The 26,200-nt window shown below is 35.7% G+C and overlaps 1 protein-coding gene across 3 annotated transcripts in view; it reads right to left on the bottom strand.

Moving 5' to 3' along the window:
• Window positions 1-7,385: 7,385 nt before the first annotated feature.
• BANK1 (B cell scaffold protein with ankyrin repeats 1) overlaps window positions 7,386-26,200 on the bottom strand; it is a 328,432-nt gene continuing 309,617 nt past the window's right edge. Inside the window, exons 14-17 of one of the 3 annotated variants that reach the window (XM_033105337.1) lie at window positions 22,035-22,064; window positions 20,971-21,026; window positions 19,673-19,737; window positions 15,318-19,412 (exon numbers count right to left, since the gene is read on the bottom strand). In XM_033105337.1, coding sequence (XP_032961228.1) covers window positions 19,678-19,737; window positions 20,971-21,026; window positions 22,035-22,064 — 146 coding nt within the window. In that variant the 3' untranslated portion in view covers window positions 15,318-19,412; window positions 19,673-19,677. Of the gene's footprint in view, window positions 7,479-15,317; window positions 19,413-19,672; window positions 19,738-20,970; window positions 21,027-22,034; window positions 22,065-26,200 lie in introns of those variants that run through there. The other 2 variants (XM_033105339.1, XM_033105338.1) reach the window with 2 other exon arrangements.

The following is a 26,200-nucleotide window of genomic DNA, read 5'->3' as shown; positions in this document are numbered from 1 at the left end:
GAAATCATGTATGCTTATTCTCTCCGTGGTTAACATTCATTTTAAATTTTCAGCTATGGTTTTGTCTCCATGCAAGATAAGCCAGAGCTACATTGATTTATATATTTGTTGGCATCACTTCAGATCCTCCAATAAATGGACATCATGATGGAATTATAAGTGCAAGAGATTTATTGGGGGAATACCTGGGAGAGATAAAGGGGAGGAGAGAGGTAGGCAAGGAGGGGCTTTAGATTGAACCACATGCCTGACACCTGTGAAGAGAGAGGGAGGAAGAAGGATTCAGTTGGAAAAGCCAAACCCTGCAGTGCCACTCCCAGGATGTCATGGTGAGGCTGATGGGCTGCCCAAAACAAAAGTTGTCCATGGGAGGAGTCCCAAATTGGGCAGAAATGGCCAGTTTCTACTTCCCCCAGGTACTCACGTGTATGCTGGGAGCAGCCAGGGAGGGTGTGGCCTCAGTATGAGTGCTGAAGTGGATCCCCGAGACGGGGGACCTGGAGCTGTCAGCTCACAGGGCTCTTTCCTGCAGGTTCTCCCTTGAAGGGCCATCTGAGCAGGGCACCTCTGTGGGTACCACATTATTATTATGTATTTGATTACTATTTAAATTCTAGAAATTTTACATCCTTTCTCACACATTTTTGCTAGTTTCAGCCTTTAAGTTCCTATATTGAGGCCTAAGAGTTTTAGCAAATGTTTCATTAAACCTCCCCCATTTATTGCTCTGTAATTGGCATTCATACCCCAATCACTGCTCAGTTGGGCTGTTTCCACGCGATGTGAATGACTTAAAGAAAATTTATGAGAATCATGACTGATCTATGTCCCACAGCTGAGGCCGTCCAAAATATGTGCTATTTCTGATGTATCTTTTGCTAATATTTTTCTTAAACCTCTTCTCAAGGTATATCACACACTGTTTATTAAGTGCCTCCTTGTCTCTAAGCTCAAGGACGCTTGTTAAGAAGTGCCGCCACCCCTCACCTCGAACCTATTTGGTGATGGGGAATGGGGGGAATATTAGCTCTGGGTAGGAGGAAGAACAAGATGGAGGGTTTTGATACCCTTAAGCCTGGTTCTCTATCCCCAAATGGTGACAGCAGCATTCTAATTCTAATACAACCCCGTCAGGAGGAAGCATGTGAGATCTCAGACTCGGCTCTAAACCCAAGCACATGCATTATACATGCAACCCAAGCATGTCTGAGAGGGATGCTCAGTCAGCAGGCACCTACAGCATTTCACCTGCCTCTGACACGTGGTGAATCAGTAAACCTAGACAACAGGCTGATACTAGTTGTCCTGATGTGACACCGGGCTTTGCTCACTTCTTCCTCTCAGGGCTCACCGGGACAAAATATTTTCAATCTCAGAAGAAAGAATTGTGCAAAGGCATCAGGAAGGCAGCTTTTTAACATTGAAATAGCACCTTTCTAGATTTAACACACACACACGAAAAAAAAAAAGAACAAAAGATAGATATTATGGGTGGTTTGAAGAAACAAGACTTAAAACCTGATTTGGGGATGGCTTCTTTGAACAAGCCTCTGACCTCAATGTAGTTCCTTTAGAATTTAATCTCACGTCCACTTAAGCCAGGCCTTCCATCCTTTGGCCAGGATCAAATCTGGATATACTTATTTGTGTAGACTCTTTACTAAGGGTTTCCTCCAGGTAACGTGGTCACTCCCTTTTGCAGAGGTAAGGATGCTTTCCAAAGATGAACATATTGAAGTTAAAATAAATTACTGTAAACCAGAAGATGATGAGTGTCCTTAGAATTTGTATTGCAAAGAGTCCAGCTCATAAAAAATATTTTTGAGACTTGATTCCAAAAAGCAGTTGGTAATTCTTTTCTGGGATGCAGAATCAGAATATTAGTTGCTGCTACTACTAGTTTTTATCCACATCATTCCTAAATTAGGCTACCACTAAGTCTACTAAGGCAGAAGCGTACCTATCTGCTCTCTTCACTGCATGAGTGAAACTGCTTGTCAAAGATTTGTCAGGTTGGTGCCCAGGGCAAGTGTTTACTGTTGTTAACAATTCTGTCAAAAGCAAGTTTGGGGCCTGACAAGCACATTCACTGTAAAATTGCTGGTAGACATCTTCTCAGTACTGGGCTGTGAGTGTGGGGCTGTGTGCCGAGGTTTATCCAGACACTTGGCTAATAGGGAGAAACCTGATTTAGTGTTATTTCCATAAGTGGCAGCGCTTGAGAGTCCCTGTTCTAATTATGACCTCAGGCAGCCACTTAACGTGCTTCTTAGTTGCCCATCTGGCCTTAAAAATACATTATTTCTGTAACAAAACAGAGAGGATTCTGCAGTGGAAAAGTTTGCGTGTTTCTGAAACTCAGTAGATTTAATAACAGAAGTATTACCATTGAGTGAATTTTTCAATAGTTTTAGGGAACCTGAGTTTTTATTTCAAATTGTGTTCCCTTAATGGAGTTAATCAAATTATAATGCTGGAGAAATTAAGTTGATTCTTTACAACAGCACAAATAAAAATAGGTTTTCATTTTGCTTCCTTACCAAATCTCTAAATTGAGGCCATATTTTTCTCTATTTAGTTTGCTATTCTCCTTTTGGCACTTTGGTGGAATTGTACATATTTAAAGACTGGTATTTTGGAACTCTGCAAAGCACATAAGTGTTTTTGCTGGAGAAGTTATTTCTGTTAGTTGCCTTCTTTACTTACAAGTTGACTATAACACATCATGAAGCTTATGCCCTATATAAATTGCTTTAATTATGTTGAGTTTATGTAACTTCTTTTTGTTTGTATAGGCTGCATGTGTGCATGATTCTTTTTCTAAAAACTCAAGAAGCTTATTGAATGTCACAGTAAATAAATACAACCACATTTAAACAAAAGTATTTATTCCTACTGTTTTTACTTAAGTCTAGAACACCAAGATCATTGTCTTTGCATGATGACACTTTATTTTGGTAATTAAGTGGGAAGAGCAGGGCAGTATTCTTATCATAGCCATCCAGATGGCAAACGCAATTCTTAAACTTCCAGTTTACCAACATAAGAATTCTTCCTCTCCTCGCCTCTGTCCTACAGCAACAAACATGGCCCAGATGCCGTGATAAATGTGTGGGACTCATGCTATGTTCTTGCAGGAACATTTGTCATGGCCAACTCTAATTTGAGACCAAGAAACGCTTTCAGCTGCTTTTATCTCATTGCTAAATCTAATGAAAGTATCAGAAGGAAATTCGAGGAATTTTGAAATGACTAAAGAGCTAATATATAATGAAAATCCCAGAGAAAAGTAAAAATGCCAACATAATACTTATAACACATATTTGTTTGCCCAGTATTCTGCAGCCAAATTTGATTTTTTAAAATGAAATATAACAAAACTTCAAGGATGTTCAAAAATCTAATCATTGCCCACTTTTATTACATTATTGTTTTCTGCTCAACTGATAAGACAGTGGCACATAGTATTTGAGTCTCTCTGGATATACTTATTTTAGTGAGCATTTGTATGTCCTTTCTGTTTAAATACTTTCATTTCACCTGTCTTACTGATTCACAGTACATCGAATATGAATAGAACTGAAAAAAAAATAAAGCACACCTGCTTTCCTTATTTATATATATTTCAGGGTAGTAATAATGTTGTCATGATGGAAATCCAGATCTCCTAAAACTCTTGAATTATTATGAAGTTATCTAACTCTTGGTTTGTCAAGGACTCAATTTAATTTATATTGGCAAATGTTTTAGCATATTCAGAAAGTGGTCCCGTTGATGACATGAGGAGTATTTTATCATTGAGTAGATAACAAGATGAGTAAAGTGTTGGGGAAAAGAGAATAAAATAGAAAATACTTAACTGCTTAGGGTAATCCCACTCCGCCCCGTGCTTCCTGTCCATTTGCATGCTCATATGTACTGATTGGGTTCTTATTTATACGCTCACTATATGCAGAACTTCGGGTTGGGCAAGTGAAAAACATCATATGACCAGTTACCTAGGCAAGCATTTCTGTTACAGATATATAATGAGGTCCTTGAGCAAATAATATGACTAATGGTTTATAACTGTCATTAATAATACTTTGAATTACATATTTCCTAGGGCTGCTGTAACAAAGTACCACAAATTGGGGGCTTAAAACAACAGAAATGTGTTGTTTCACAGTTCTGAAGGCCAGAGGTCCGAAAGCAAGATGTTGCCAAGGCCATGCTCCCTCTGAAATTACAGGGGAGACTCCTTCCTTGGCTCTTCCTGTCTTTGATAGTTTGTCAGCAATCCCTGGCGTTCCCTGGCTCTCAGCTACAGCAGTTCAATGGTGTTCTTCCCTCACTTGTCTGTGTCTTCACAGAGTTTTCTCTCCCTGAATGTCTATTTCTCTTCTTCCTATAAAGACACTTGTTATGTTGGAGTAAGGGCCAACCCTTCTCCAATATGACCTCATCTTCTCTTAATTACTGCGAAGATCCTTTCCAAATAAGGTCACATTCATAGGGTTTTCAGGTTAAGACTTCATGTCTTTTGGGGGGGGTCACATTCAATCCAAAAATCTATGTGTTTTAATTTCTCCAGTCTATGGTGTTTCCAAGCACAGAAACAACCTTGGTTATCTGAGCAAATGGGAATTTATTGTGAAGATATTGGAGAATGAGATAATAGATGGGACACTGGAGGACTGAGCTAGGAGAATGAACAAAAATCAAGGGTCATCGCGGGGATGAGCAGGCAGAATTGCAACCCAGGGCCTGCTACAGGAGCAGTCTGTCCTCTATTCTGCTCCTGCACTCAGATTAATTTGACCTCAACTGTTGATTTAGCATCTCAGGGATAAGTGTCTGAATGACTGAAATAGGAAGCTGACTGTGACAAGGATGGACTGAAGGATGATCTGCCACTCTCAGCTTATAGAGTGGGAGGCTGCAGTGGAGGTGAGTAAGTTAGAATTGCTCTCCTGTTAAAACTATAGTCAATTGGGAATTTTCTCAAAAGGATAATGGAAGTGACAATAAGAAGAGGGAAGGGGGTTTCAGATATTGGATAGCCAAATATGACAAATGTTTGCTGTGAGGAGGTAAAGTCTATGGCACCAAACAAAAATGATCAGTTTTTCAGGGATGAAAAGGTCCTCAAGTTAAGAAGCAAGATTGGACATTGCCTTCTTTTAAGTTACCCATTGGCTACCAGTAGTGGAAGGAATACGAATGAAAACATTGAACAATTTGGAATCTTCAAATTTGGAAGCTTCAATCGGAATCCTCTGGGGATGCTAATTTTCTTTAGTGGCTATTTCCACTAAAATATAAGTTCATTGTAGGAAGGCATAGAGAACTACTTAGTGCATAGTGAACACTCAAGAAAACATTTATCGAGTAAATGGATTAATGACTGCCTAACACCCTGTTGTTAGGATGGAGTCCACTCTTCTGCTGCTACAGTTAATGCACTAATGGACATCTTATTGCATGAAGTTTTTACTTCTTTTGAATTTCTCCTTGTGATTACACTGATAAAGAAAATGTATACAAATAGATCATGTATGTTTTTGTTTACTCTTTTTTTTTTCATTCATTCATTGATTTTTCAAATATTTAAATGTCTGTGCTGGCTATTGTTTTATGTCGGAAGACACAGTTGTGAAAAAGGCAGGTGAAGTTTTCGTCCTTACAGAGTTTTTATTCTCGTGAGGGAGACAGGCAACAAATAAACGCTTACCTACCAGATAGTGATAGTGTTATGGAGAAAATTGAAGAAAAGGAGGAAAAGGTATGCTATTGAGGTAGGGATGCCAAGGAAGGCCTTACTGAGAAGGTAAGCTGTAAGTGGATTCTTAAATGAAGTAAGGGGACGTTGAGCCATCTGAATAGATAAAGTAGAGAGAACAGCAAGTGCAAAAATCCTGCTGCAGTAAATACTTTTTGTACATTTACCTATTATATTCTAATGGAGTTGTGTCTAATCAATTTTATTTGCTCTTGGTTAAACATTGTGTGTGGAAGGCTAATTTATTAAGTGCAATTTCTATTTTAGGTTAGCTTTAATTGATGTCTTTGATCACAAATAAGGATAAAAGTTTGTTCCCTGTATTTGTTCACTACTTGTTGCATGTCTTCGTACGTGAACTCTTTGTCATTGTCCTTTGGGAATTTACCATTAGCATCTTGATGCTTTTCTTATAGACTTGAGTGTGATCTTTACATGTTAGAGACACAAATATTTCTGTGTCATTCACATTCTAACTTTGTTTTTGGCTACTTTTCATTATATAGCTGTCCTTTGTGATTTTGTATGCTTTTTAATGGAATAAACTGATATAAAGAAGTATCTGTGGTAAATTGATTATATTAAGAGCCATGTAGCCACATCCTTTGCTGTGTGACTTTTTATTTTCTTCCTCATTGATGATGGGTCAACCATGTGACTTACTTTGGGCAATGGTATGCAGTAAGTATGGCAACAACACAGGCTTGAAAAAACAAGAAAAGAACTCGTGCAATTGCTGTCTCTGTCTTGCTCTCTGCAGTTGTCATGAGACTGTGCCAGGGCTACATGGCAAGTGGATGGCAGACACTTAGTACAGAGCCAAGTTGTGAAGCCCTAGCCCAGGCCATCCTAGATTAGCACAGCCAGCTGGCCCCCAGATATATAAGCAAACATGGTCAAGACCAGCGGAGCCACCTACATGACCCACAGATCAGTCCAGTCTCAGGCAGGAGCCCAGTCAAGAGCAGCCAAGCCCCCACATACCTGTGAGTCAAAGTCTCACAGTGTATAATGAGAGGGGTTTAGGATTGTTTTCTATGTAGCATCTTTGGGGAATAGGTAATTTACAGTACCCATCTTTAAACTACCACTCTGGCTGCAGTATTTGTGTCCTGAGTTGGTGGCTCATATTAGTGGAATGAAAATTTCTGAAAATATGTTAAAATATAATGGCAATGTTGGTCAAATATTAATATTTCATTGTATCACCATGCCCTATCATGCACTGGATGGGCAAATTTGTATGGGTGAACATGAGAACAATCCAAAGAAACATCTCCTGATGGGCTGATTTAGGGAGGCTCAAAGGATTCTTTGTCTAGTAAATCTGTATGAGAGAGGGAACTGCTGCTGCTGAAGATGAATACAGACATTTTAAAGATGAAAGTTCAATGAAGTAGGATGAACACACTGCCCAGTCTGATGCTGTCCCCTTTCTGTGGAGAACACAGATGTAAAACTGTTTCATCGAGCATTAGTGTATGTTTTTCTGGTAGCACTATCGCCATTCCCTTTCCCCAGGGGATGCAAACCGTGGCGCTCAGCTACCATCAGGTAACTAGCATCATTTTTGGCAGAGCTTATTCCCAGCTGTCTATTGTTTCTTTATCAAATCTGTATGGCCCTTGGTTTTAAGAAAACCTTAGTATTTAGTTCCAAGACTATCTGAAGTTTTCTGTTTGTGTCAGGAGTGTTTTCCTCTGCTCAGCTCCACAGCCTGGGAAGAAAAATAGATATGAGCAAATGATATCGCAACTCAGAGTAACTGGGGTCAACCATTAGCGTTTACTTCATCACCTTTTTAAAACACATTTTTTCCCTTTGTGTATCTACTATATTTCAAAACTGAGACAGTTACAATCCTCCCCCAGATCTGATAAATGTTTAAATGCTTCATTTGGTGCCAGGTTTTCTAAAGTTTGTTTATCTGCAATCTGGACCTTCAAAATGTGGTTCAAGTCAGATTATAAGGTTATTAATAATAAGGGTCTGAGCATATTTTAAAAGGAAATAATCATATTTAATACATATTGTATTAAATCAGATTTAATACAATTTAAGATTTTTATGTCAAGAAGAGAGCTAATAAAAGAACTAATCAGCGGATAATTTAATGCTGATGCTTTGATTATAGATATAAGTGAAATTCTTCCTGAATTTGTAATTTGGTATTTTTAGTTTCATGGAAAATGAGATTAATGAAGGTCATTTGATTTAACTAAATATTCTTGAGAAATAACTTAAAGAGAATTAGGTATGCCAGAATTAGGTATTCAATGAATAAGCTTTGGCTGCACCTGTGATAATACTGGCATTTAAGTTTCCTAAAATTATACTGTAAGATATATATATATATGCTTAGATTATATAAAGTTCAAAACGATTTTATATTGATTATACACATCTGAGTAATTTGATGAATATTGTATTAGACTGACTTGAAAGTTGGACTTGCGCTAGGACGAATAAGTTACCATTTTATGAATCAGGTAACCAGAGGATGATCTTATACCATGTATTCCTTTAACAAACATCAAGTAAGGACTTGAAATGTGAATTGAGTGCCTGAAATGAGAATTGATCAGCAGAGTAAACAGATTGACATTTTCAGTTAAGAAAGATGTTATCCAATAAAAAAAAGTAGTAAAAAAACTGAGTTAATGTGACTAAATATACCAGTCAGAGTTCCATTTAGGAAATGGAAACCACTCTAGGTATTTCGATCAAAACGAAATTTAATACAGGGGATTAAGAGCTTATAAAATCTTTCAAAGAGCTAGAGGAGTTGACTGAGGTTACCATTACTGTAGTCAATACCAGAAGTCAGGAAGCACTGCATCCCTTACCACCACCGATGCCACGACAAATACCTCCGACTTGTGAAGCTAGTGACCAGACCCTCCAATGTGGATCCCACTGACCACAGACACCAGCATGAGCCAGACGTTCTGGCCTGCTTCCACACAGAGGTGCTCTCTGTCTTACCTCCACCTTCCACTTGTCCCACAAGACTATCTCACTGGTGGAACATGTGTCACATGCAGCTCCTTTCTCCTGGGGAGCCTGACAAACGTCTGCTTTAGCCTTCTAGCACCTCTACTACAGGGGTCTTCGTAAAAAGGGATGAAAATGAATGCTAAGTCCACATCCAGCACACTTAGTCTATTTTGAAGACTCATGATAGCCTCCTGCAAGGTTTAAGGGAGGTGAACAAAAATACCAGGAGATCTTTCTCAGTACATTCACACGCAACTTCACAAGTGGCTAAAGCTTAACTTTGTCAGAATGTGATATATGTCTGACGGATGACAGGACGTTAGGCATATAACCTAAAACTGATTTTTAAATATAACTTCAGCATGATTATTTAGAACAAAGAGAAAATCACCACCTAAGTTGTAATGTCCAGCTTTACCTGGTAGTTACTTGTCATATAATATTTCAAGATGAGAACTGACTAAAGATTATGATGATGATAATTCAATGTTTACTGAGCATTTACCAGGTTTTAGGTGTTTTATAAGCATTATTTATTTAATCTTCATAACCACCGAATGAAATGACACTATGAGGTCTATCTGACCGAGGAGGAAATTAAGAATTAGATTAATTGACTTGGCCAATGTCATACAACCCACCAAACCTTATTCTCCTGTCTTCTCCATCTTTGTAAATACCATCATCTGCCAAATTACTCAAGTCAGAAAATTGATGCATTATCCATATTCTTTTTTCTTACCCTAAATCAAACCCATCAGCAAGTGCTGTTGACTCTACCACCAAAATATGTCTAAAATCTGCCTCCTCTCTCTTTTACCTCAATTATCACTAGTCCAAACTTCCTTAATCTTGTGACTACCACACTAGCACCCTGACTGGTCACCTCCCCTCTATTCTTGACTCTCCACAATCCATTCTGTTCTGCAGTGAGAATAAATATTTCTGTCTAAAACATTCCAATTGCTTCTCACTATACCTAGAATAAAATCCAAACTTTTTATACAAGATGCTGCTCCTAATTACTACTATAAACTCATCTCATATCTCTTATACTTGTCCTCTACACTCCAGTTATACTGACTGTATTAGTTTGCTAGAGCTGCCATAACAAAGTAATACAGATTGGGCGGTGTAAACAACTGAAATTTATTTTCTCACAGTTCCAGAGGCTAAAAATTGGAGATAAAGGTGCCAGCAGGGTTCCTTCTGAGGGCCTTGAGGAAAATATCTGGTCCAGGCCTCTCTCCCTGGCTCTTGGATGGCTATCTTCTCCCTGTGTCTTCATATCATCTTCCATCTGTACATAGCCATGTCCAAATTTCCTCTTTTTATAAGAACACCAGTCATGTTGGTACAGGATTCATCCTAGTGACCTCATTTTAACTTAAATACCTCTGTAAAGATTCTATCTTCAAACACATTCGGAAGTACTAGGGATTAGAACTTCAACATGAATTTTTGCGGGGACACATTTCAGATCATAAAACTGATCTTTCCATTTGCAGAAATTCCCAGTTCATTTCCACCATGGGGCCTTTGCACTGGCTCTATCTTCTGCCTTCAGTGCTATTCTCACTTCTCACAGCTGGACCCCCTCCAGCTGTTTTGTTGTAGCTCCAGGGTCTTTCCTTAAAGGGATCAATCTCTGATCACCTAAACTCAAGAAACTGTCTCATCACTCTAGTTTACTCTTCCTTGCATAGCACTTATTACATTTTGACATTTTTCTATTTGTTCTTTTGTTTGCTTGTTTTCCCCAAACCTTACTAAAATGTAAGTTCTGTGAGGGTTGAGACCTTGGTTGTTTTGTTCAATGTTTTATCACAGCATCTAATACAGGGCCTGGCCTGACAAATGGGAAGATAGAACGAAAGAAAGAAGGAAGGAAGGAAGGAAGAAAAGAAGGAAAAAAGGAAGGAAGGAAAGAAGAAAAAAAAGCAAGAAAAAAGAAATAGGCAGATAGATGGGAGAAGGGAGGAAAAGAAAAGAAGTAAGCAAAGATGAAAACAAAGAAAGAGGATTCCAAATAGGTCTGATTCCTGTATTTTTACCATTGGGTTGCTTGAAAAAATTGTGCTCAAAATACGTATTTAATAGAATTCAAAATATTAGGTTGGTGCAAAATTAATTGTGGTTTTTGCAATTATTTTTAACCTTTTAAATTGCAATTACTTTTGCACCAATCTAATACAATTTTGGTTACCATGAGTGATTTAAAATTTAGAAGATGAAATTTCAGTTTGCTGGAATTTTCAGTTGTCTTCTGCGTATAGTTGTTAGTAGTGTTGGATCCCATGATGCATCTTCATAATTCTGAGGAGAACCATAAGATGGCAAAGGTAATGAAACTTGCTAAGTTCAAAAAAGTCATACAAACAGTTTATTATTCACGCCACTCAATTTGGGCCTCCATTCCTTTGTTTCCAATGCCAAATGTGCATCTATACTAAAAGAGTTGTGATGTCGGAGAAAACTACTTTGCTAAACACAAATGTAGAAACAGATGCAGGTAGAAACAGAACCAGAAAATACTAGAGAAGACATTGCAATTTACTGAAACAGAGAAAAAGAATACAAGGTATTCACAATTCTTGGTAGGTTACTAGAAGAAATGGAATAAATTGTTTGGTAGTATGGAGAAGCATTATGGATATCTTAAGAGGAATACTCTGTTAGCAATGTTCTTATTATTATGCATATAAAGATAAAACGTCTGTGTAGAAAGGACCAGCCCACTCGGACCTGGAACTTGTTTTCAATAGTTTGTAATATAAAATTTGAGTGTTTGATGGTGTGGTAGGTAAAATTCTAAGGTGGCACCCATGATTGCTGCTCTTCTGTGTCCACAATTGGTGTTAATCTTTTCCCCCGTGGGGTATAGGTGGGATCTTTGACTTACTTCTAGATGACAGAATACGGCAAAATGAGTTTTTTTCAGATGTAATAATGTCCCAAATCAGTTGAATTTGAGATAATAAAAAGTCATATTATCTTGTATGAGACTGACTTCAATAAAAGCCCTTCAGTAAAGGATTCCCCGCCCTCCCCATCCCACCAAGGTGAGAGACTCTTGTGGGCTTGATGAAGTCAGAAGTCATGCTGATGATTCCCACGTGACAAGTAATTGTACGAGGCCACTAGGACCTGAGGGTGGCCTCCAGCCAGAGAAATTGAGCACCTTCCATTACGTAGCCACAAGGAAGTCAATTCTGTTAACAACCTGAATGAGCTCAAAGCAGATTATTCCCCACTTGAGCCTCCAGATGAAAATTCAGACTGGTTGACACCTTGTTTGTAGCTTTGTGAGACCCTGAGCAGTGAACCCAGGTAAGCCATGCCCAGATTCGTGACTCATGGAAACTTTGAGATAATAAATGTATTATTCTTAGCTGCTAAATTTGTGGCAATTTGTTACATAGCATAGATTACACATAGTTTCAAAATTAAGAATCTGAGGCCTTGTACTTGGACGATTGGTTCCTATCTAGTTTACTACATTCTCTGTAGTTTGTCTCTAGTGCAGCTGAAGTATTTATGTCAAAATGAACATACAGTAGTGCCCCCTTTATCCACGTTTCACTTTCCACAGTGTCAATTACCCACAGTCAATTGCCATTGGAAAATATTAAACAGAAAATTCCAGAAATAATTCATAACTTTTAAATCACGTGCCATTCTAAGTAGTGCAATGAAATCTAGTGCCATCCCACTCCATACACAGGACATGAATCAGTCCTTTGTCAAGTATGTCAATGCCATAGAGGTTGCCTCTTAGTCACTTAGCAGCCACCTCGGTTATTAGATCCATTATCAGGGAAAGAGAACACATTCACATAGCTTTATTACAATATATTGTTATAATTACTCCATTTTATTATTAATTATTGTCGTTAATCTCTTACTGTGACTGATTTATAAATTAAGTGCTATCATATGTAGGTAGGTATGTATAGGAAAAAAAACTATATATAGAGTTCAGTACTATCTGCATTTTAAGGCATCCACTGGGGGTCTTGGAACATATCCTGTGCAGATAAGAGGGGATTACTGTAAAACATCTCTTGCTTAAAATTCATTTGTGATTTCCACTGTTTTCTGTAAAAACACCACAATCATTACTATGGCCTCGCATTATCCATTCTTATATTCTATGTTTCCCTTTGCTGTCTGTGCTCATCATACTGGTGGTATTTAGCTTCTCAGATGCTCTTTGTTTCCTTCTGCCATATGATCTTTGCACTTGCTATTCTCTCTGTTCTTAAACTATTGATATTCTTTAGTGGCCTTAAACACCTCTTTTAAAAAATATATATTCTGCCATGTTCCAAAGAATATTGCTATTTCTCCCATTCCCATTTCAGAGGCTGAATCATGAGCAGAACCTTTCACGGACATTTGCTTTTCTGGCTGAAGAACTGGCTTATTCTTTAGGAAAACATAGTGCTTGCTTTTTCAAGATGGTGAGGAAACATGTAGTTTTTATAATCATAGATGGGTTTGTTTTGTTAAATACTGAATGATCTCTTTTGACCAAACTTAAATGGGGAGGTCTATGAACATCTTAGTCAAAATAAGCTCTAGAGATCTGCTGTACAAAACTGCACCTGTACAACATTGCACCTGTAAGCAACAGTGATGTATGTACACGTCAGAGTTTGTTAGGAAAGTAGATCTTATGTTCAGTGTTCTTACTAAAATAAAATAAATAAAATAGTAAAATAAAACAAAACATCTCAGTCATGGTATCACAGTATATGGAAGCCAGGGTGATGAGACCATATGGTGATTATAAGAAAGGTTATGCCCTTCAGTGTCACTGTTAATGACTGGTTATATGAGGTCTGATAATTAAGTTCACGAACTTGTTAGCAATGATGTTGCTAGCCTTTTTTGATATCAGAGGGATTATTCATTATGAATTTGTACCAACTGAACAAACACTTAACCAAATTTACTATTTGGAAGTCTGAAAAGGCTGCATGAAAAAGTTAGACGACCTGAACTTTTCTCCAACAGTTCATGGCTCTTGCATCACGACAATGCACCAGCTCACACGGCACTGTCTGTGAGGGAGTTTTTAGCCAGGAAACAAATAACTGTATTGGAACAACTGCCCTACTCACCTGATCTGGCCCTCAATGACTTCTTTCTTTACCCAAAGATAAAGGAAATATTGAAAGGAAGATGTTTTGATGACATTCAGGACATCAAGGATAATATAACAACAGCTCTGATGACCATTCCAGAAAAAGAGTTCCAAAATTGCCCTGAAGGGTGGACTAGGCACTGACATCGGTGCATAGCTTCCCAAGGGGAGTATTTCGAAGGTTACCATAGTAATATTTAGCAATAAGGTATGTAGCACGAGTTCGCGAACTTATTTGTCAGAGCTCATATGCTGAAAGCCCTAACTCTAACGATGCACAAGAATTGGGAGGTACTGGACAGGACTTGCCATGTCTGAGTTACAGTCTCATTTTACATTATGACAAATGTCAGTGTCTGGCAAAAGTGCTTGAGCTCCTTAGTGTGACTGCACATGCCTTCACTGAGTGCTAGGACTGAATGCTGAAACAGCATCGGTTCACATTTCCCCAAATCCCTTGTCTCTCTTTTGCTCAAATGAAGAAAAGAGAAAATGCTAGGGCAAAACGGTTGTACCTTTATTACAGCTGATACATGTCTATCCCCACCTTGAGAAATAAAGGAGACAACCCATCAGAAATTGTTGGATAATTTGCTGATGCTAAGTTCTCTCTTCCAGGGTCACCTATTGCTACAGAGGGCAAAAATGGCACTCTGAGAAAAACTATCCCACTGGTTTGTGTGAACTCAGTGTTTTATACATTTCACAGCACAATATCTCTGAATGGTCTTATACCACTTCTGAGTGGACTCAAGCTTGATGTTGATTTGAAGACATACAAAATATCGTATAACAGCAATTACAGTGTTTTACTCAAAGATAGGTTTACTAGCTCATTTGTTTGAAGACAAGTGATCTTTATTTTGACTGAAACTGACTTTTATGATTTGCAAAATGCACAACTTAATCCTTGGCTTTATGCTAACAAAGTGCAAATGCTGAATGCCAAATAAGTATCATGCATGCTACCACTCCCCTCACCCTCTCACACCACTATCCATGGCAAATATCACTAATCGATCCTATTACTGTTTCCCATTAAACCCAGATTTTAGGGTCCATCTCAACATGTCACTACAGGCATCCTTCAGCCAGTTTTTCTTTTCCCATTAAGTGGAAAATGAGTCATACACACACACACACACACACACATACATATATATGTATACATGTGTATATATACACACACATATATATCCAAAAAATGGATACACTTTTTAAGAAAGGAAAAAACTGTACTAAAATTGTAATACTCAACATATACCGATAACAAAAGATGAATACAAGTCACGTGTACACATTTTTTTGGCATACCTGATATATATGTTCAGCCAGTATTTTTAAAAATATAGATTTCTTACTCCTTTTTAAAAATTAAATTTATTGGGGTTACAATGGTAGTAAAATTACATAGGTTTCAAATGTACAATTCAGTAATATATCATCTATATATCACACTGTGTGCTCACCACGCAGAGTCAGTTCTCCTTCCATCACCATATATTTGTAAACTACAGATTTCTTTACTACAGGATTACTTAGTCTTCAATACGTGGTTTTCTAACATGCTATTCGAAAAGGGACTAAAATACACAGCACTTTCTGAGCTCACCTGAGTACAGAATCCCTTTTTAATGAAATAATTATGAGTTTTTGTAACACAACTTGGGAAACATTGCTATAGTACCGTACCATTGACAGATTTTTCCACTTGAGGCTTCTGATGTTTATGGGTAATCTAAGTGGTCATACTTTGTAATCATTAGGTTTTCTCTATAATGATATGGACTTGAATCATATGCTATAAGGCTGTACCTAAGAGCTGACAATAAGCCAGCCTAGTGTATCACACGGCATTCACATTTCAAAGAGGATTATTTCTTGCAGACTATCTTCATTGACAATTTACTCCAAGCCAAAATTTTCTAAGCACTTACATCTCATTTTAGTAAAGTTACCATGTACCCAGAGTATGCCTGAGGTAGTCCGGGTTCGTGCCTGCTTTTCCATCATAATTATTAATGGTACTCCATTTTGCCATCAAAAGAGTCCTCTTTGAATGACAAATTAAATGATCTCCTTACATTAAATTATCAAACAACCTATGTTAACGATGGTCTTATTATACCCATTTTACCAAAGAACAAATAGGGCTCAGAAAGACTGAAAAACTGGCTTAGTTGACACAGCTGGGACACAGCTGAGCTAATATACAAACTAGGTCAGTCTAACCTCAAAGCTTATGCTCTTGAATACAGTACGGCTCTGCTCATGAGGTCATTTAATATCCATAAAATTATGTAAGAAGCATTATCGTCTGCATTTTGAAGATGAGAATATTGAGGAAATCACACACTGTAATTTATAAATTTGAGGTCTATTGAATTGAGAATCTTGCTTTTTGCTGTCTTTTAAGTGGCAGTGCCTGCCTTTAAAGGTCAACCCCATACAGCTACACACAGGGCTGCAAATAGGGCCTCCGATCAGCTCGGTGCTAATCCGCTTTATCAGGCTCCTGATGCAGATCTCGCTCCTCAATATTTACCCATTTAGAAAAGCAATATGCAGTAAAATTCAGTTAAGTCCACGTTATTAAAACAGATACCCTGAGCATTAAACAAGAAGAAACTCAGATGCGCAAATACATAGTACACAAATAGGACATAATAATGACACAAGTTACAAGGTTTTTCTCATTAGAAAAATACCGAGAATAGTTTCACTTTCTAAAAATTGGAATCTCCATTGGTAGAATAATTTAAGGCTTGATTTATGAAAATCTATTAGAGCCATCCATTTTTTTGAGTATCTAATGATCCATTTAAACTTGTCATATGTATTGCAAAATAAAGACATTCATTTATGCTATCATGTTTCCACTTTCAGAAAATTCTGTATAAAGTTAACTGTTTTTATTTTAACAACACTTTTTTAAGTATTCATCGCATTTATTTACTTTGTAGTCTAGATCAGGTTTTCTCAACCTCCATAATTTTGACAATTTTGGACTAGAAAATTCTTTGTCCTGTGTATCCTAGGAGGTTTATTAGCATCCCTTGTCTCTACATATTAGATGCCAGGAGTACCTTCTCTGCAGTCATGACAATGAAAAATATCTCCAGATATTGCCAAATGTCTGGGGCAAGAAGAGCAAAATTGTTTCATTTGAAAACCACTGGTCTATATGTTTCCTCTTTGTTATTCTTGAAAATTGACTAGTAGAAAAGAAAGGAATTAATATTAAGCATAAAACTCCTTTGATAACATTCAGTACCTGTTCAAATTTCTCTAGAAGTCAGAGTCCTGGTAAATTTAAGAACCTGAGGTAGGGTTTGGCTCTTGGATCAAGTTGGGGGTAATTGCTTGGGAACAAATCTGATTTGAGGAAGAGATGAAGGAAAAAAATAAGGTATAATAACTATCGGCTGCTCAGGCTTCCAGAATCAGCACAAAATCTTCAAAAGATCTCCCATGGAGGTCCTTCCTTTCTCTCAGTGACAAGGGCTCTTTGAGAAATGTCTGAAACATTTAAAGAAAGTGTGTTCCAGTCTACTTCCCTGCCCCTCTGCTCCTGTCCTCTGATCTTCCATCACTAAGACCAAGCTTCTGTTTTTTGTGCGGCTCAAATTTCATGAAAAGTGTTCTATACGATAGGGGTGAAGCCTAGAGATTCAAGAGTATTGCTTCCTCGTGGAACATTTTCATTTGGCATCATTCCTACATTTGGATTAATCTTCTTCTGCCTTTGCATTTCTCTACTTTTCATCTCTTCCTTCCATGCAAGAGGGATGATATAGAGTCCTCCTGACTCCCCAACTTCAACCTTCTCCAATCAACTCTACTCAACTTCCACTCTGGTAAAACCTACTCAGCCAAGAATGGGAAGAATCACAGTCAAGGAAACATAGGGAGGACCTCAGTGACTTTTTGGCTTCTTTTTCCATGCTTCTTTGTGATGACAAAGCAGTAAGATTTCAAGGGTCCAAGTGTCTAGGGAAATAGGCCATTAAAGGGGCTTTTTGCCATGGTTTTATTCTAAGTCAGCCCAGTTCATAAGGGTAGCATTTAGAAGTCCTGAATTTAGATTTCCACCTAAGTTAAAGATCCAAATAACACGCGAGCCTTATCTCCTACTTCCACTCTTGAAATTGAGTCTCAGGTGAGAAATGATGTAATTGCATTATAATTAGGAAAGTTAATATTTTACCTGTCACTGGATTTCACATTTTTTAGGAAGAATAAAGCCAATGGTGGAATTATAGGCATGACACAGGCCAACATAGAAGTTCTTAGAGATGATACATACATGCACAGTTTATAGATGGAGAAAATTATAGAAAAGCAGTTTTTCTATTGTTTTTCCTAGCTATTTGGGTGCAATAGTCCACAGAAATGTGGGTTCAGTGTGTGTGGAACAGCATGCCATTTCTTGAAAGCGTGGATGTGAAACTATGAACTGAATTGCCAAATGTCATAATCAAAAGCACATTTTATAAAGATTAATTAAGCTATTTTTTACAACTTGAGCTTATTTAAGAATGTCAATAGTACTGAGACACCTGTAATAATATTTTGCAGATTCACTTTGAATAGACATTTCTATCATTGTTTAGAAGCTAGAAAAATATCATTGGAGTTTATTTTACTTTATGGACTCTACACAGTGGAATTAATCAAGTTTAGTTATTTTTTAAAATTTCGGTAGGCTTCTCTCTGTAAACTGCTAAGTTTAGAAGAATTTAATGGTTAATTTTCATTCACTGATTTTGAAAAGTCAGACATGTTTTTAAACATTCATTTTATTTGCAGCAATTTTTCATGGAAACCACAGAAAAAAACTGCTTTCTATTCTAAGCTAATAAATTGTGTCTTAGAAATAAGGTGATGAAATTGCAAGCCTTTTAATAAGGAATATAGGTTATAGAAATGTGTACTAATGTAAGACACAGAAAGTTAGAAAAATAATGTTCTCAGGGTTATATGCAAATAAGTACTAAATACGGGAAGGTATCTGAAAATATGATGTGACAATATTAATTACAGTTTTGAGTAAGAGAAATTCAGAAAATGGACCCACTGCTTAAAAGGCAATATATACTAAAAAAAAATTGTATTTTCATGTTATTTTAAGGACAGGAGTAGTAATTTATTAAGGTTAGTTCCTCAAACAGACCTAGTAACTTCACTACAGAACATTGAACTTCTCTGCTCTTGTTTTTCTTTAATTTTTAAAATGGAAAATAGCTGCTTCAGTGGCAAAGTACATTCTAAAGTGCAAGATTTTTCAAAGAATGAAATTGCTGTATGGCATCCAATTTTAGTCTTGATATACCCATCTGAAGCATGTACAATGCCAATAAATTATGGAAGTAACAAAATCTAAAATCCAGAACATTACTTTTGCTTCCATGGTATAGATTTGCCCTAAAGACAGTAGACAATCCAAATGCAAGCTTGCTTCACCCAGAAAGCAGTGTCTGCAGATTCTTGTTTCTTTATAATAACCTGAGAATGAGATCACAGGAAATGTATGAGTGAATAAGGGATCATCAATTGAAATTGATTAGCTAGCATAAAATCACCCCTAAACATAAATCTTTCTAAGGAACAATCCCTTTTAACTTGAAAAATACACATGTTTATTCTTTCAGGAGAATAAAATGAAATATTTAAAGTATTCTGTTTGCTAGACAAATGATCCCTTCAAGTCCCTAATAAAACTTATACAGGTTTTTAAAAAATATAGCTTTTTTTTTTTTTTTTACCTTCCTTACTGATCTTTTCTGCAACAAACACCAAATTCCTTTTCAACTTGGAGTCGAGGAGGAAGCTAAGGAAAAAAAAAGAAAGATACAGAGCTAGCTAGCATTTCTTCATTTTAAGGCTGAGCAAAGAAACTTGATAAAATCATAGTTGGTTTTCACAGTCATGGAAAAACAGATTTGTAGAGTCAACTGGCAAGATAATCCTCCATCTTATAAGGAAAGAATTATTGTAAAGCTCAACTACATCAAAGTCTTTGAGTTCAAATTTTATTTCCATTTTGAGAGAGAACAGCCCAAGTGTTGGGAATTTGTATTCTTTTTCTCTTATCCAAAATCTGACTCAAAAAATAAGTCATGGTTGTATAGTCCTTTAGATCTTGTAGAAGGATGTTTGTTTGACAAAGTCATTTTCATAAATTCCTGGGCCAAGGTGGTACTCCATAATTCTGCTACAGATGATTGAATCTAATGAGTTTAGACATTGTAGGCTCATTAGGTCTATAGCTCATTGATGGGCCACAAAATGATCCAGAAATGCAAATACTTCAATCAGTTCTTAAGGGTGAATGAGTTTTATGATTACTTTATGATTTATTTGAAACATTAGTGAGCTTAAGGGTTATTAAAATTTGGTATACTAAAATTGGTTTATTATGAGAACTTACTAAAGGCTCTAATTCTGGATTATAGCAATAAATCCAGTTGCTACATGATCCTGGGTAACAGTGCAAATTTCCTACATCACATATACAGACAGTTGGAATAACATAATTTTTATGAAGAGAAATTTTTGGTCGGTTCATTATCAGTGTTGAACTGGTCTTGGTTTTCAGTTGTTGCTGTCTTTGTCTAGTGTTATTTTTAGCTTCTTATTATTTTCAGTTAACTTTACACTGTGAAGTAATGCCTATTTACATGAACAATATTTTGGGGTTAAATTTTTTCCTATAACTAGACTTTAAGGAGTGCAAATAGACTCATCATATTCCTACTGCTAAAGAAGATGTATTCATACCTCCACTAACATTTATTTGGTCTATACATGTGGAATTTAGCCACACTTTGGCCTTGACTCCCTTTTCCTTTGAGTTCTTTTACTTGCTTTTCCCCAAATAGTTAATTTCTTTAAACTATTTCTTTAAACTGGATTTTGCCCACAAATGCTTATATAACCTATGTTATTCATATTTTCCAGAATGTTTCAAAGCATAGTCAGAATAGAAGGATCTTATGTTCTTTCTCAACAAAGTTTTTTTTTCTTTTTGCTTTTTATAAAAATTAAGATAAATACAACCCACCTTATTGCCTAAGGGTATACTGTACAACATATTTTCATTGTGGACAGTTTCATTGCCTAGAAATACAAACTCTGTTACAATCTCTTTAGTCATTCGCACATTTAACCATTTATTCAGCACTTGAAAAAATATGTATGCAAAGAGTAGAATGTAGGAAAGAGAAAAATTACTAAAGAGATGAAAGGTCATATTGAAAAGGTACCCTTGCCAAGTATGTTATGAATTTTTCCTCCCCAAAAGATTGACTTGGGGAGCATACTGAGGAGTTGCTTCAGCTCAGAAGCAATCCAACACCTTTGAATAATAACCTCCATTTGATTGCACCTTCTTCCTCTTTTTCTTTTCTCCAATTCACCAGGATTAGCCAATTGCAAAGTACCCTTTGTAAGAAAACTTATTCCTACTACTCCTCAGTGGCCCATGCTACTGCCCTTCTGCTTTTACCCCAGGCTTCCCATTTTCCATCCCAGCCTCATGGCTCGCTTCTATTGCTTCTCCATTCCTACAGTCAATGCTTTGGTTCAGGCCATAGACAGTTGTTTCTAGATTATCCAACAGCATCTTTCTTTTTGCCCTCCCAAAATTCTGCACACATTCCTCCCCATCATATTAAAGTGAATCACTATCTCAAGTGTCATTTCAATTTCATTTGCTCTACGTGTATCAATAATGTCCACTCGTAAACATCAGCTCTTATTTACATATATCATCATCAGTCTTTATAGAATTTCTCATGGTAGAATTCTTACCTATATTTTATAAATGAGGAAACAGAGGCCTTAAGTGACTTGCCAAAGGTCACAACTAGTAAATTATGAAGAGCCAGGTCAATCAGAGCTCAAAGTACATGCTTCTTTTACCATGTAACAATGCCTATAGCATTGCTATTCTAGAATTACATCACAATTTATTTTGGATGTCAAGTGGTTTTGCATATAAATACAAAATCTATGTGAGTTTTTACACTGACCTGCCTAATCATATTAGGTTTAATCTATATTGAAATTGGTTTACTACATGCTTTGTTTCAGACCTAAATCCTTCAATAAATACCAGTGACTTACCATTTGGATGGTGCACAATGGTGAGCTTATCTAAAAGATCAACAAAAAAAAAGAAGAAAAAGGAAATAAAACACAGAGTTTTGCTCAATATTCTAAGCTCTCTTCTTTTTATTGTTTCACTACTTTTCTTTAAAGTGAGCATGGAATTTAACAGTCTGATTTAAAACAATACTAACCTCCATCCACTCACTGTGAAACCATATTTTTTATTAATTTTGTCTTTTTTCCTCCTGATACTTGTCCCAAAGTATTATTATTTTAGATATGTTTGACACTTAATTAAAAACTTGCTATTCTGCTTTGACATTCTTTTAGCCTGGGCTACTCCATTTTTTTGAAATTAACATTATTCAATAATAATTATATACAGTACAATTCAAACATTTTTAAGTGTATATACTTTTGACAAATCTATACAGCCCGTTAGGATAGGGAACATTTCTCTCCACAGAAAATCCTCTTGTGCTCCCTACATCAAATCATCATCCCACCATTACCCCAGATAATCCATGATTTGATTTCCATCTCTTTAGATTAGTTTTATCTGGAATTCCAGAAAAACGGAATCTTATAGCATGTACTCCTTTGTGTCTGGTATCTTTGACTCATCATTCATTTGTTGTGTGTGATAGTAGGTATTTCTTTTTATTTCTGAGTAGTATGCATCCACTGTATATATATACCACAATATAATTATCTATTCTCCTACTTAGACATTTGGATTACTATTTCCAGTTTGGCTGTTACAAATGAAACTGTTATGAAATTTGTGAACATGTCTTTGGATGGACATATGCTTTCATTTCTCTTGAAAAAATACCCAGTGGTGGAATAGCTAGGCTATATAGTAAGTGTTTATTTAAATTTTCCAGAGTCACCACAACACATCATACTCCCATCAGCAATGCATGCAAAGCATGTCCAGTTATTCTACATCTTATTCAGCAGTTCTTATATATATATATGTAATATATAATAATATATATAATTATTGCACAACCATATTTCTATATCTATCTGTAATATATATATTAGCAACCATGAGCTGTTATACTGTTACCTCCAATTCCAACCCAATACCACAAGATTCATTCTAGGCTTCCTTCTTTCCTTAGTTGTAATTACCTTCTCTGACAATAGGAAACCAGCTCTCATTATCCATTGTGCATTTATTTGTTTACTCAATTCTACAATATGCATAAAGTAGTTTTAAAATTGCTAAACTATAACCCTGTAGAGAAATAAGCCCTACTAAATGAAGTATAAAATACAATTTTTTAAGGTACTGTTTTTTTTCTTTTAATTTTAGCCTCAGAATGTGCTGTTTTCTAAATTTATTTATTTATTTTTTCTATTCTGCTTTCAGTGTGGATTGGTTATTTATTTGTAACATCACCAGGTTAATTTTCTTTTGCTTATATTTCATTTTGTCTTCTTCCTAGCTCCATCCTTGTGTGTCAAATATGCAAAATATTAACAAAGTTTTAAATGTCAGAATATACAGAGGTAATATATATATATATGTACACGTATATATACATATATATATACATATATATGTATATATACATACATATATATCAGAGAAATATAGTTTTTTTCTGAGTGTTTTTGTAATTTTGTTTTCTAATTAATTTATTTTCTCTTTTGTCAAAGTTGTTAAGCGTATTGGCAACAATTTAATTATATTTCCTTAGTATCGTTTTAATGTCCCTAAGATGTGTTATGATAGTCTTGTTTTAATTCCAGATATAGGTGACTCTTGTTTTTTCTTATTTCCATGACCATTTTTGCCATGGGCTTACAATTTTAGTTGTGTTTTTATATAACGAATATTTGGTTTTGTTAATTTTTTCTATTGTTCATCTCTTATTTTTCATTATTTTTTAATCTTTATTATATTTTTCCTTTTACCTCTTTTTTGATTAAGATTGCTTTTCATTTTATAGTTTCCTTAAGGTGAAAACTTAGACCACTGATCTTAAGCTTTGGTCTTTTATAACATTTATAGCAATATATTTCTCTCTATATACTGTTTTAGCTGCATTCTACAAATTTTGGTATATTGTTTTTCATTATCATTCAAGATGAAGTTTTCTTGTGATTTCTTATTTGACTTATGGGTTATTTTGAAATGTATTTAATTGCTAAATATTTTGAGATTTTTTTCTAATTTCTTAGTTAAATTGTATATATTTCTGTTGTAGTAAAAGAATATGATTCCAAAAGAATGAAATCTTTCAGAGAATATTCTCTGAAGATTTCAATCTTTTGAAATTCACTGAAACATTTTTGATAGTCCATCATGTTTCCTATATTGGTGAACCTTCCATGAATACCTCAAACACACTTGTCTTCTGAACTTTTTTCAATTTCTTGTTTTGTAAATGTCAACTAGGTCAAATCAGTTGACAGTGTTGTTTAGATCTTCTATTATCATCATGATTTTTGTCTATTTGTTCTATCAGTTACTGAAAAAGTGAAAACATCTGAGTGCTATCAAATGTTTCTTCATGAGTTTTTATTAAATACGTAATATATATAAATATAGATATATTATTTACATAATATTATATATATATATATTATAAAGGACACAAATATTTAGGATTTTTATATCTTCCTAGTGAATTCCCTTTTATCATTTTGTAATATCATCTTTTATCCCTTGTAATATTTTGTATTGAAGTTTATTTTGTCTTATATTGATATAGCCATGCCAGCTTTCTTACGCTTACTATTGGCATAGTAAATCCTATATATCCTTCACTTTTAACCTATCTGTGTCTTATAGTTAAAAATGCATGCATTTTAAACAGCAGAAAGTGGTGTATTACTTTTTTATTCAGTCTGAAAATGTTTACCTTTTAAATAAAGCATTTAATACATTTACATGTAACATAATTATTGATGTGAATTAGTTTATTATTTAAAAAAATTTTTAAAGGTTTTTATTAAAATATAGCTAACATACAATGTTATATTAGTTTCAGATATATACAACATAGTTAGTCAACATCTATATACCTAAAGAAGTGATCACAATGATAACTCCAGCAACCATCTAACACTGTACCATGCTATTACAATACTACTGACTGTATTTCCTATGTTGTATATTACATCCCCAAGACTTATTTGTTTTATACCTGGAAATTTGAACCTCTTGTTCCTTTTCACCTTTTCCTCCTCTTTTTAAACTTTTAAATTACAGTTGACATTCAATGTTATTTTATATTAATTTCAGGTGTACAGCATAGTGGTTAGACATTTATATAATTTAAGAAGTGATCCCCCTGACTAGTCTAGTACCCACCTGGCACTACATAGTTACTACAATACTATTGATTATATTCCTTATGCTTTACTTTACATCCCCGTGACTAATTTGTAACTACCAACTTAATCCCTTCACTTTTTTCCCCCTGCCCCCAACCCCTATCCCATCTATCACCTCGACAGATCTAGTACCCATCTGACAACATACACAGTTATTACATTATTATTGACTATATTCCTTATGCTATACCCGACATCCCCATGACAACTGCGTAACAACCAATTTGTACTTTAATCCCTTCCCCCTTTCCATTTACCCCCTAACCCCCCTCCTATCCTGGAAACAAAATGTTCTCTGCATGATATGACTCAGTTTACTACTACCATCTTTGTTTGTTTGTTTGTTTTTAACCAATCCATTTTATTTATATTCCGCCTTTTCAAACTTTCTGCTTTATTTTTGGTGAATAAAATAGTTTTTTAATGCTTCATTTTATTTCCTCTACTAGTTTCCTATCTATGTATCTATCTATCTATCATCCACTTATTTATGATTGCTTTATAACAAAAATATGTATCCTTAACTTATCAGAGTCTATTTAGAGACAGTAGTGTACCTCTTTCTGCTTCATGCCTTACACTTGGCACTTCATACTTCCTACCTTACGCTTTCCTCTTCTTTGTACCTGATTCTTCACACTCCATACTTTGAACTTCACTGTATAAAACATTTACAATCATATGACTCCACTTATCTGCACCCTTTGTATTTGTATGGTTGTTTTCATATCTTTTCCTTCTTTATAGCTATAACTCCCAACTTAAGTGTAGGCTCAGTACCACTGAGTGCCTTAGAAAACACATTGGGTGTTCTATAAGTCAACTCT

Source organism: Rhinolophus ferrumequinum, chromosome 5 (assembly GCF_004115265.2).
Source record: "Rhinolophus ferrumequinum isolate MPI-CBG mRhiFer1 chromosome 5, mRhiFer1_v1.p, whole genome shotgun sequence".
In the NCBI taxonomy this organism is placed as follows: Eukaryota; Metazoa; Chordata; class Mammalia; order Chiroptera; family Rhinolophidae; genus Rhinolophus; species Rhinolophus ferrumequinum.
This window is presented reverse-complemented; position numbering and strand designations above follow the sequence as displayed.